Here is a 12,684-nt window from a genome sequence, read left to right on the forward strand (position 1 = left end):
TCCATGGTGGGAGGAGCCATTTCCCTCCCATAGGCAAGACACAGCAATGAGACAAGAGTCTCTGTCCTCCTCAGTCTAGCTTTATAGTTGGTTCTTTCAGGGAGCAAGGAAAAACTGACTTGTAAAAAATTGTTTTGTTTTTAGAAAGTTTTCCTTCTGAAAAATTAGGGTGCTTGTGTATAACACGCCAAACCCTCACTTCTTAAACTGTGCACTGATGATTCCGGAGGTGACGACCTGGTAGATGCCCGGAGAGAAGCACCTGTGTGGCCTGTGTGCTTGCCTGTCCTTGTCTCTCTGCCCATCTCTCGCCTTACTCTTTAGTCCTGATTGCTTGATAAAGTATACAGCCTGCCCACCCCTGCAGAAAGGGTGGCTCTTGGTGACTGTCTGGTTATCTGCCTATATCATGGATGATATATTTTATATATATATATAAATATATTTATATTTTATATATATATATAATATATCATGGACAACATTGTAGACTGGGTAGATTCTACCTAATTCTCTGAGAGAAAACTTATCTATTCCTTTCAGTTAATTTTCTCTCAATAGAGATTGTGGTTTATTTTCTAGACATCTGTGCTTGCCTAGGCCGATCTGCCTGTATTAGTAGCTGTTTTTACAAATGGAGATATATCATTTAGGACCATTATTTTCTGGCAGTTAAACTGAATACCTAGATTTGAAAGCATACCATCTGATTGTATCTTGATTCCTTTGCATTATTTAAAACAACCAAGAACCAGTTAGCTTCTGCACATAGAATTAGCCACAACCTAAGTCCTCTGCTTCCTCAGGGTCTTGGGCGCAGTGATCAGAGCTGCAGCAGAAGCAAGTCTTCAGACCTGGCCCCATCACCTTAGAACTCTTACTGCAGTTTCCCTGAAGCTGCCTCCTCATCTGTGTCTATAGGCCCTTTCTCTGGTCTAGACCATCTCTGGTGTGTTCCTGGCAGTACTCCCTGCTGCTGGACAGTGGCTCACTGCTCTGGCATCCTGGTGTGTAAATATTTGTCAAAGGACAGGGGCATTTTCCCATTCCTCAAAAAACATTCTGAAAAATGTGCCTGTTTTCATAGCCATATTTCCAAGCTGTGGCTCAGTTAGCCCATTCATTCCCTTCAGTTGACAGACACGGGCCTGGCCTCAGCTATTCATACAGGGCAAGTATGCCGTAATTTTTGGCCCAATAACTTTGAAGTTTTAGTACCAGGGAGTCCTGGACCTAAAGGAGCCACAGACAGCATAGATACTGTTACAGAAAACGGTGGCTTCCTGCGTTTCTTTTTTTTTTTTTTTTTCCGAGACAGCGTTTCTCTGTGTAGCCTTGGCTGTCCTAGATTCACTTTGTAGACCAGGCTGGTCTTGAACTCAAGCGAGCTGCCTGCCTCTGCCTCCCGAGTGCTGGGATTAAAGGCGTGCGCCACCATGCTTGGCTTTCGTGCATCTCTTCTATCAAACATTTTAATTTGTACTCATACTTGATATTGACGGAGCAATGAGTCAACAGAGTCAAGAAAACCAGACATCTAGATTCTTCATGCTTGTGATTGGCTCTTAGGTCTTCAACAAAGAGTAACTGTGTACTACATCATGCCCGGCTCCTAAGTGCAGTTGCTGTGCTATTGTGGGTACTTTTCTGGTTCGTCTCATGGTTTTCTGGTCACTTAGATCTGCCTGAAACCTAAGCAGTTTGCCACTGCAGTGTGGCTGGTAAGGCTTTGGATGTGGAGCTGGGTTTTCTCTTTGTACAGATCATGTAACATTCGAAGTCTTTATTCCCAGCACTTAGCTCTCAAACAGATGCACCACAAGTTCGAGGCTAGCGCAGGCTCTATAGTAAGTTCAGGCCGTTCTGCTACAGAGTGAGCCCATCTCAACACAGGGAAGGAGGGAGGGAGGAGAGGAGCGTGTCAGGGAGGGAAAGAGGAAGGAGAGGATAAGAACTGCGCCCAGGAACCACTTGCTTGATACAAAGGTATTAAAGTAGCTGCCACTCCGCCCTTGTTTCCTTATCTCTGACGCCTCCTCAGCTTTCTCTTTCCCGTTAATTTTCTACAAGTCTGGCTAGTGTTTGCCTATTTGCTCTGGTTTCCAGCAGTTAACTTAGTTGTATGATACTTCAAGAAGTATTATTAAGAAAATCTTTATATTAAGTAAAAACTAGATATTTTAAATCTATCCATTTAAACATTCATTGAGTTGATTGGGATCAATTACATAATACATAAACGTATGCTAATTGTTCAGCATAACAGCTGCTTTCTCCTTGTTGAGCCACTGTCTTGACTGTTCTAATGTGCTATGTCTTCCTGCAGATCATCAATTTCTACATGAATATGCTGATGGAGCGCAGTAAAGAGAAGGGATTCCCAAGTGTACATGCATTTAATACCTTTTTCTTCACTAAGTTAAAAACTGCTGGTTATCAGGCGGTGAAACGCTGGACAAAGAAAGTGGATGTGTTTTCTGTTGACATTCTTCTGGTGCCCGTTCACTTGGGCGTGCACTGGTGCCTGGCTGTGAGTAACTGCTTTGTTTTTGACGTCATAAAATCTGCACAGACAACATAAAGCGTCATGAGTTATACATCTGTGCTTGATTATAGGAGAGGTAGGATTTAGTGGTGGTGACTTGGCTAAAACTCAGGTCAGTTGGTAAATTTCCTGTGTAGAGTAGGAGATGCTTAGACTTGGAAGTTATGGGCCATCTAGTCACCTCAGCGTGAGACGAAGGAAAAAGCTTGTTCGTGGTGTGCCAGCTCTAGCTGCAACTTCCTGTCTACCTGTGACATGCCTTGTGCATATGGGGATCTAGATTTCTAGGACTCCAGGAGCACAGATTCACTAATTTAATGTTAATAAAAGTTATTGTATAATCTGTTTTGAATTACATTTAAAGATATCAATCCTAAAAGAAAATCTCAAGATAAAACCCAGAATCTTTCTAGGTCACCATCTTTCTGAAACTGTAGAAATGATTTTAAGATAGTTAATTTTCTTTCAATCATGTGCTAATGATCATAGGGAAAACTGAACTGTAGAAAAAAATTTTAAGCCAGTTTGTAAGCCACCAATTGATCAGCCCCCAGCACTACTCTACATAAATACTTGTTGATAAACACTTGCTCTTAAGCATAATATAATGCAAAACATTCACCAGACTGGTCACAATTTCACAGCAAGCCAGGGGAAGATCAGGGTGAGGGAGGAAAGCTGCTGGGACACTGGGTCCTCACTGTCGTCTTGTTTCCAGGTTGTAGACTTTAGAAAGAAGAGCATCACCTACTATGACTCGATGGGCGGAGTAAACAACGAAGCCTGCAGGATCCTCCTGTAAGTGCAAGTGGGGACAGAAAAAGTGTCACTGTTCTCTGAGTCTTTCCAGCATCAAACTCAGTGTTCGATACCTTCATGAACGTGATCAATGACATTGTCATATCAGTATAAGTACATAGTTTAAATCAAGTAAAGTTTAGCAATATAATACTACAATATGTATTAATGAAGGCAGTTGTTGTCTTGACATACTAAAATATAGACTAACTATATACAAGAAATATAGTCAACAGAACTCATTTAATTCAGCTTTCTGAAATTTTAGAGGAATCAAGTCCCACAGACGTGACTTTGCTGATGTCTTTACTACTTAGTGGCTTACCTGGAAATTAGAATGCAACTCTTTTGTTGTTGTTTGCTTTTTGTTTTGTTTTTCAAGACAGGGTTTCTCTGTGTAGCCTTGGCTCTCCTGGACTTGCTTTGTAGACCAGGCTGGCCTTGAACTTAAGTAATCCACCCACCTCTGCCTCCCTGAGTGCTGGAATTAAGGGTGTACACCACCATGCCCGGCTAGAATGCAAATCTCTTATACCCTACTTGCTTTTCTTTCTCTGGCCAGGAGAAAGTAAGCGCCTGAAAAGTGAGCATTTAAGACTTTAAAAGAATGTTCTTGGTCTAGGGTGAGGCTCGGAGGCTAAAGGGGCTTGCTATACAAGCAGGAGAACCACAGTTTGGACCACCAGGACTCACTTAAATATTGTGTGTGCATGATTCCTGCTTAACTCCAGCCTTAGAAAGCAGAGACAAAGACCCACAGAGCAAACTGGCTAGCAAGACTAGTAGTATCAGTAGCTCTGGATTTGATTGAGAGACCCTGCCTCAATGAATAAGGTTGGGTAATGATCAAGGATGACTTCTGATGTCGACATCAGGCCTCTACATGCACACCATACACATAGACTCGTGCCCAATGAGTGTGATGGATGGACGCACATACCACATACATCCACTCTACAACACATACACATGAAAGTTGGGGAGGAGTCCTCTGTGTAAATTTGTCCTGGGTTTTTTTGAGACAGGTTTTCTCTGTGTATCCCTGACTGTTCCAGAACTCACTTTGTAGCCTCAAACTCAGAGATCCACCTGCCTCCCAAGGGCTGGGATTAAAGGCGTGCACCACCACTGTTCAGTTTGAATCTGTACTTGTTAAGTTGATGGTTTGGATTGAACTTTTAAAAGGAGATCATAACCTACCGATGTTAAAATACATACTCTGAAATTGCTAGAAACACTTTTAATAACATATGTATAATTTAATAATAAATCATTCATTACATTGATAACTCTAAAAGGACCATACGAACCAAGAAAAATACTTGAAAACTCTTCTATAGGAAGGTTAGTAGACTGAAGAACATTAGGAAGAAGAATATTGCCCATCAGAATATCAGAAGCAGAGGTCCTGTCCCTCCTGGGTTGGCAGAGCGAGCTGATGGTGGGAGTTTTAAAAGTTGGCTTCCGGGGCTGGAGAGATGGCTCAGTGGTTAAGAGCACTGTCTGCTCTTCCGGAGGTCCTGAGTTCACTTCCCAGCAACCACATGGTGGCACACAACCGTCTATGCTGGAATCTGATGCCCTCGTCTGGCCTGCAGGCGCATGTGCAGATAGAGCATTTGTATGTAAAATAAATAAATAAAATCTTTAAAAAAAATAAATAAATAAAATAAAGTTGGCTTCCAAGGATTGCAGAGCTGTACACAGCTCATCTCATTCTCTTCCTGTGTTTTAGGCAATACCTAAAGCAAGAAAGTGTTGACAAGAAAAGGAAAGAATTGGACACCAATGGCTGGCAGCTCTTCAGCAAGAAAAGCCAGGTACATTTCATGTTGATGTCATATAAGGCCTTTAAGAGTACGGTGTGTGGGGAGGAGAAGGTTGTAGTTCTGTTGGTTCTCGGGGACGTTCTATCTTCATGTTTAGCTTGACTTCAGTTCCTCAAGGAAGAGGAATTATTTGTGGGACGCTCAGAACGTGTAAAGCTGTTTTCTAAATGCCAAGCTGGTTCACTGAAATTGTTACTCCTGTGAGAAACAGTTGTTGACTATTCGATGCTTAGTGGAAAGACCAGTTCCTACACTCTTAAGGTGCCATGAAAATCTGAGATAGTCCCTTTGTGATTAATATGAAGTAAAACACAACAGTGGGACTAAAATGCTACATTAAAAAAAAAAAAATCCCCTCCCCTCCTAAACTTTTCATTATTGTCTTAAATAGGAGACTCAAAGTCATGTGTTCAGAATTTAGGGATACGGTATAAAATTGATGAAGAAGTTTATAAAAATATTGTTGTTATTGTTCTTTTTAGGAAATTCCACAGCAGATGAATGGAAGTGACTGTGGGATGTTTGCTTGCAAATATGCTGACTGTATTACCAAAGACAGACCAATCAACTTCACCCAGGTGAGGTGGGCCTTCCGGGTGGAGCCTGGGCACCTGACACTCACGCTGTCTGCAGCTGCTGCTTTCCTCTCTCGCTGTTCTGTGGAGGCTCTGCTGTGACCTTTACATGACACTGTACAAAAGTAGACAGTGATGTCATATCCCGGCTTACCACGTGTCACACACAATAGTGAGTCTTGGGTTAAAAAGAGTTTTAGACTGTCCATCTCTCCCACCTACCTCATAGAAAACACAAAACTGGAACCAGAGAAAGACTTCTCCAGTTCCCCTGAATTTAGCATTCAGGATTTGGAATAGACCCAGGTAAATCTCATGCACTTTGTTACAACATCCCCATCCTGTCCCCTTGATCAGTGCAGCTGGTCAGTGTTCGCTCAGCAGGGGGGTGGTCATTTTTCTATATATTGTCCTGAACCAAAGTGGATTGAGACTAGACATTATGGCTTGTTCTGATATGTTTTCTACTGAACTTTTCACTTCTATTTGAATCAGTGTCCTTTCTGGATTTTGACTGAGCCAGGGCTTCTTAAACATTTTCCTCTTGCTGAGGCTAGAGAGATGGCTCAGTGCTACTCTTCTAAAGGACCTGGGTTTAACTCTTAGCACCCACATGGCCATATACAGCCCTTGGTAACTACAGTTCAGGAGATCCACTGCCCTCTTCCAGTGTCCACAGGCACACTGCATGCAAATGCAGCTCAGACATATGTGCAAGGAAAGAATTCATGCAAATAAAAATGAATGAGTCTTTAAAAAGAAACAAAAATGGCTGGGCATGGTGACGCACACCTGTAATCCCTGCACTTGGGAGGCAAAGACCGGCAGATCTCTGTGTTCGAGGCCAGCCTGGTCTACAAAGCAAGTCCAGGACAGCCAAGGCTACACAGAGAAACCCTGTCTCAAAAAAAAAAAAAAAAAAAAAAGGAAAAAAGAAAGAAAGAAAAGAAAACTTACTATTTATTTTTACCCAAGAAGTTTTTACATGGCCCTAGATATGTAAGATAAATGAAACATTCTGATAATAAATCAAAGAATTTATTTTAAAACAGTTCTCTGGTGTACATGTAGTTTTACAATTGATTAAAGACAAAAGCAAGTTTGCACACATGAGATCAATGTTCTTGTTTTTTGCATAAAGAATTGAATTTGTCTGACTGACATTACAGGGGTTTCAGAGTTGATTGATAGTTTAGTTTATAATCCGCAGTGCTGAGAATGCTGTTGCACAGTACTAGTTCAAGATGGCTAAAGTGTGGGAATCAAGTCAAACCGCAATTTTTAAATATATATATTACTTTTTAATTTGGGAGGAAGGGAACAACATGCTTGTGGAGGTCAGATGGCAACTTGTAGGAATTGTTTCTCTCTCTCATGAGTTCCTAGGGTCAAGCTCATGTCACTGTGCTTGGTAGCCAGTCTCTTTACTCACTGAGCCAGCTCGCTAGCCCAAATAACAATTTTTACAGTCAGTATTATAGTACAATACAATACAATGTTACATGCTGAGGAGTGATGGTAGGGAGGTAGTAAAAGTCTTTGTTTTTCATAATTAAACCATTATATTTCTATAAGAGCAGAAAATGTTATGTATCAGTTAAAAACAGTACAGTTCATGATGTACACTGGTCTAGCATCTGATTCGGGTGGGGTGTTTCCATCATTAGTTGGCAGTCTGGGGTGTCACAGACCACACCATGCAAAGAGTGTGTTACATGTGTTGTATACGCAGAGTCAGGCCTGAAATGGCGTCATACAACACAGGGAGCTCTGCCAAAAGCACACTGGGTTCATTTTACATTTGAGCCTGAATTAAGTCCAGGACATGATATGGTCAGAAATCTTTTACTGTGCTTGGATTTTTTCACAGTTCCCATATTCATTTACCAATTTAGATCCCATACGGAGTCACAGCCCAGAGTTTAAGAAAACTCTTGGGAAAATTGGGCGTGATGGCACATAGCTCTAATCCCAGCACTTGGAAGCAAAGGCTTGTCTCACGAGTTAGAGCGCTGCCTGGTCCACACAGAGTTCCAGGCTAGCCAGGCTACGTAGTGACAGCCTGTATCAAACAAAACTAAGCTAACGATTAAGACACTGGGATATAGACCAAACCGGGCGATTTGAAGTCCTCTTAGTTCTTCTCTAAGAAAGTGTTTTTCATTTTCAGGCCTTAGGCTCATATACTCTTGAGATCAACATAAAAAAATGATAGACAAAATTCTTGGAGTCATTTGAGAATGTCCAGAGGCTCCAGATGGTGCCCACTGTGACTCCTTAAGGCCAGAGAATGCAGATAGCAGAAGAAAGAAGCAGTAAGAGAAAAAGCTATGTGCGACCAAGAAGGAGTAGTTTGAAAGGCCAGAAATGCCACTGAGTCTGTTAGGTGAAAACCTTAAGGAGAAAGGAGTGTTGTGCCTACTTAAGTGAAAGTTAAGACTATGTCTGTGTCCCTACAGCAACACATGCCATATTTCCGGAAGCGAATGGTCTGGGAGATCCTCCACAGAAAGCTCTTGTGAAGACTGTCAGTGAGCAGACGTTGATAGTGTGGGAGACCAACCTTTGCCATCGACAGCCAGAGACCTTGGAAACAGCTGCTCCTAACCCCTGTTCTGTACAGCCCTTGGCCCTGGACCAGACCAGGCGAGATGCATTCACAAGCACATCTGCCTTTCCTTTTGTATCTCATATACTATTTTTGCAAAGAAACTTTGGTGCTGTGAAAGGGGTGAGGGGCATTTCTAAGCTGAAGAGAGAGTGTTTTTCACGTGAGCTCTGCTGGCTTGTTCTCAAGGGCTCCAGCCTCACTGAGCCCCTACCTAGGAGCCCAAGGAAAACTCGGGAAAGACCTTGGTTCATATAGTCTTTTGTTGCTAGGCCTTACCAAGGAGAAGGACAGGGCACGGACAGTAGCCAGGGATAAAAACCACCAGCACGTAGACACACACGATTCCCAGGATACAGAGTTAACAATGGGACTGTAAACTGGACACTCGGGCACAGGCGTAGATCCCCCCTCCAGAACCTTCCTATTTATATGCCCCAATTTGAAAATGAGCTACTTCTCCGCAAAGCTATTTTCCCCCTGGTAGAGTCATCCCATCCTGAGCACAGTGCACAAGCCCTAGCAGACCCTAAAGTTGTAAGAAGTCCTTTCCTAACAAGCAGGGGGTGCATGTGCTAGCGAAGTGTGCTGTGGGAGGACCCACCCACAAGTGTTGAGTGCAACAACAAGGCCCCAGCCTCACTGTTGCCCGCTTCTGACCAAGAAGAAGGGCCTCGGCTGTTAACATCAACACCAGAGTTGGATGAATACAGGTCTAGTTGGTCTGTGGCTAGTTAGTTTAAATATGTTTCTAACCACAGAGAGTTTTATATACATATATATCTATATGTGTGTATACACATATTTATGTATACACACAGTGTGAAATAATATATTTCACAGGGATATGCTTTTAAAAGAAAAGACTGAATGTGTTCACCATTCAGTCTAGATTTATTTTCATCTTTCAAATCCCAGTGCACAGTGATCCCAGCAAGCTCTGTGTTCCGGGCGTCTGTAGACTCCTAAGAGTATTTTGAGACCCAAATGAATCTGGTTTAGGAGTAAAGGTTATCAAGGTAAAGGACGCTGTCAGCCAAAAAACGGGTGGAGCTTAGATTGATAAACTATTATTTCTTTTGTTCTTTCCAGCATCTCTCCCACCCTCCCAGAGCTCCTAAGGTTTAGACGGTGAGATGATCCAATGCCAGTGTCATTTTGTACTAAAGTTCCAAAGCAGGAACATTTTATACCTTTTCTGTATTGTAATAGGTAGTTTTATATGAAGTCTTTTCTCCTCTTCGCCTTGGGCCCCATCCCTCCCAGCATTGTGCTTTCTCCTTGGGCTTATTTGAGAATTTTACTCTGTTTTATACCAAGCTTGTTTAGTACATTTTCTATGTTTTACCACAAGTTGCAATTTGAAAACAACAACTATTTTTTTTATATTCCATTGTTACACTGAATGTTACTGTGTCCACTCCAGCGATCATGTCCTCCCTCTCCCCTTCCTCCCCGCATGTTGGAGGACGAGACCCCGTTGTACGTTTATGTTTCTTTCTTGCTACTTCTCTTTCCTCCCTTTTTCTTTTGATTTTTTCATAGGAAATAAATAGCTTTCTCTATATGAGTTGCTGGGACCTTTCACGCTCTCTCTTAGAAAACTGTGGCATGCAGACTCACTGTAGGACTCCTAGAACTGTCTGATTCTTGGTACTTACTGTATTTAAGTGACAGCTTACACAGTGGCAGTGTGGACTGCTAATGTAAACAAAGCTTTTCCGGCTCTTCTCACTGTTGTCCGGGGCTCACCACAAGATAGTGTTGTATGTTTATTGTTTGTTCCTTTAGACAATATCTGTTTTATCTTTCTCAGAGACTTTTTGTATGGACCAAAGCAACAAATATTTATTGCCATGTATAGCAGAATATGAGACATGCAACAAAAGCACTTTGCAAAATATATAGAATTGTTGAGCCTGTCTGAAGTCGGCTCCCTTTATCCAGTGCAATTTCAATGTACCAGAGGTAAAAGCTAGTGAACCTAAGGCCACTGTGCATCCCCGGAATACTAGGAGAGGGTCAGACTGACGGGGTGGCTTAGGGAACTAAGTACAGACCTGTCCAGTAGGCCATTCTTAGAGAGCCAGCCAGCAGGAGCAGGACAAGGATCTGGAAGCTTCCTTAATTCAAGAGTGAGCTTTGATGACCAAGACTGAAAATGTTTCTGTATTTCACGGCCATGAGTATCTTGTTTAACCTGCTTTAAATGAAATGTGCCTATTGTTTTCCTTCTTTTTGTCTCTTTTCCCCTGTGTTCAGTGCTTATAACCATCTCCTCTCCCCTACAAAAGGGATGTTTGAAGGATGATAAGCATTACATGGCAGTTACATACTCCTGAACCAAAAACAAAATCCCAGCAGTCATCCCTGGGCTGTGTACGGAGAAAATAAGACAGGTTCTGCCATTTTGAGAACATGTGCTATGATGTATGGAAGTCGATCTGGTTACCTCTTGAGACCCACTGACTCCCGAGAGTCCTGTGTAGGCTTCGGTGTACGTGCTTTTCCGTCACACAGTTTAGAGATTGCTATCCGCTCACTCCTCTGTGTGTGAGGAGTCCGCCCTTCTATTCTTTAGTCACTGTAGTCATCCTAGTCTTTCCTGCTCACTGCCCTCAGCACTGCTAGCTTCAGTGTTTAGTGGTTCAAGGTAACAGCAGACAACCTGGCAAAATCTCCCCGCCTGCCCATCACCACCACCTGGTTTTACACAGGAGAGGCTCATTCAAGAACCTCTGAGCTTTCTGAGCGGAGGAACAGCTGTCAGTTAATTTGATGATGTCTAAGGAAGAGCCAGCTGCTAGGAAAGGAAAGAGGGAGAGAGGTACCCAAGAGCGCAGGCTCCATTCTGCTCGGGCAGGCCCTCATTCAGTTTAGGCCTTTCGTAAGTACCTAAGCACCCAAATCTGATTTAAAACCCTCTCTGGTCACACTATCTTAAACTCTCATCTGGACTTCTGTAGTCTTAATGAGAGACGCCCTAACTTCCCCGTTCGCCTTGTTGGCTGCCTTTCTCACCGGCGGTGGACCAAAGCATGGAACTGCCAAGGCCAGAAAATGAGTTGGTGCTGTTTTCTAACCAAGAGTATAAACTTCTGTGTCCTAGTCTGTCGAGGATAAGGCAGGGCTCCTCTGAAACTTTTCTGTAGAATAACCGTGTTGAGAGGGTGTGAGGAAGAGTTGATGACTCGTCATAACTTCCAAATGCTGTAGTCCCTCACCTTCCCACCTTCGCTCTGAGCGCAGGGCTCCGCTTAGAAGCTCCCCAGCTCAGCATGCTGCCACTGGGGCTCTACCCCAAGAGGCTTCTCAGACAGGTGCCTCATCCATCTTTTTGGTTTTTTTGGACAGGTGTATCCCTTGCACATTCAGACGATGGGTGTCTTTTACTTTGGCCCTTTATAGGCACTTGCCTTACCTGAAACTCACCAGGAATCCTTGTCTAGGTGTTTGAGAAGTGTGAGGTCAAACATTGGACTTAGGAGCCCTGAAGGGTGAGAAAAGATGGTTAACCTTGTCCTCAGGGTCTTACAGTCTGTATGTTTATAGTTTGCCTGATCTGGGAGGCTGAACACGCACAAATTATCAAGAATTCAGGCTCCTTAGCACATAGTTTAGAGAGAAGCTAAAGTGGAGGAAAGGACAGAGATGGAGATGTGTCAAGGGTGATGCTGCCTTCATCTGTGTGTGTGACTCCCTAGGTTTTTTTAAAAATTGATTTATTTAAAATAAATTCTGTGGGTTTTGCTTCTGTGTTTTGATTGGAGACTCTGAACTCAATAATATCAATAAGATATTTCTCTGAGACTGTTCAGTCTCCTCATATAAGGAAAAAAATATAGATATAGATACAGATATCCCCCACTGTCTGCAGATCGAGACTGTGATTGGCTCCTAATTGTGCTCTGGGTTTCTGAATCCACCCCTTAACCAGGCGATTGAACACTGTTCATTGATTCATTCCATCCCATATACCCAAAGTGAAGCCTGGAACACAAATAACGTGCCAACCTGGGGCTTTCTGGTGGTCTTAAAAACTAACCTTTTCTGCAGAGACTGCCAGGGAGCTCTCTTAAGTCCAGCTGCACCCGTCAGGACTCCAGGCAACCGGCTGCTAACTGCACCTCCTGTCTCTTTGCTGCTTTCCTGCACCCCTTTCTCACCATATTGCCTCTTCTAAGTGCTTCCTGTACATCCTCACAGGAGTGGAACTAGGAAGCAGCCGCTCACAGCCTCGTGGAGGAACATCTGTCTGGTGGGTTAGGAGAGCCCAGGTTGTCTCTGGACAGGTGTTTGAACTCTAGGTTTCTTAGGCATGATTAGGGG

General features: G+C 43.0%; 1 protein-coding gene across 1 annotated transcript in view; it reads left to right on the top strand.

The window, feature by feature from the left end:
- SENP1 (SUMO specific peptidase 1) overlaps positions 1-10,590 on the top strand; it is a 46,496-nt gene extending 35,906 nt beyond the window's left edge. The window contains 5 exon segments of the mRNA XM_084748641.1: positions 2,327-2,530; positions 3,264-3,343; positions 5,079-5,163; positions 5,655-5,750; positions 8,207-10,590. Coding sequence (XP_084604767.1) covers positions 2,327-2,530; positions 3,264-3,343; positions 5,079-5,163; positions 5,655-5,750; positions 8,207-8,269 — 528 coding nt within the window. The 3' untranslated portion in view covers positions 8,270-10,590.
- The last annotated feature ends 2,094 nt before the right edge of the window (positions 10,591-12,684 follow it).

The sequence above is a fragment of the Acomys minous genome, assembly GCF_964271855.1.
Source record: "Acomys minous genome assembly, chromosome: 12".
NCBI lineage: Eukaryota > Metazoa > Chordata > Mammalia > Rodentia > Muridae > Acomys > Acomys minous.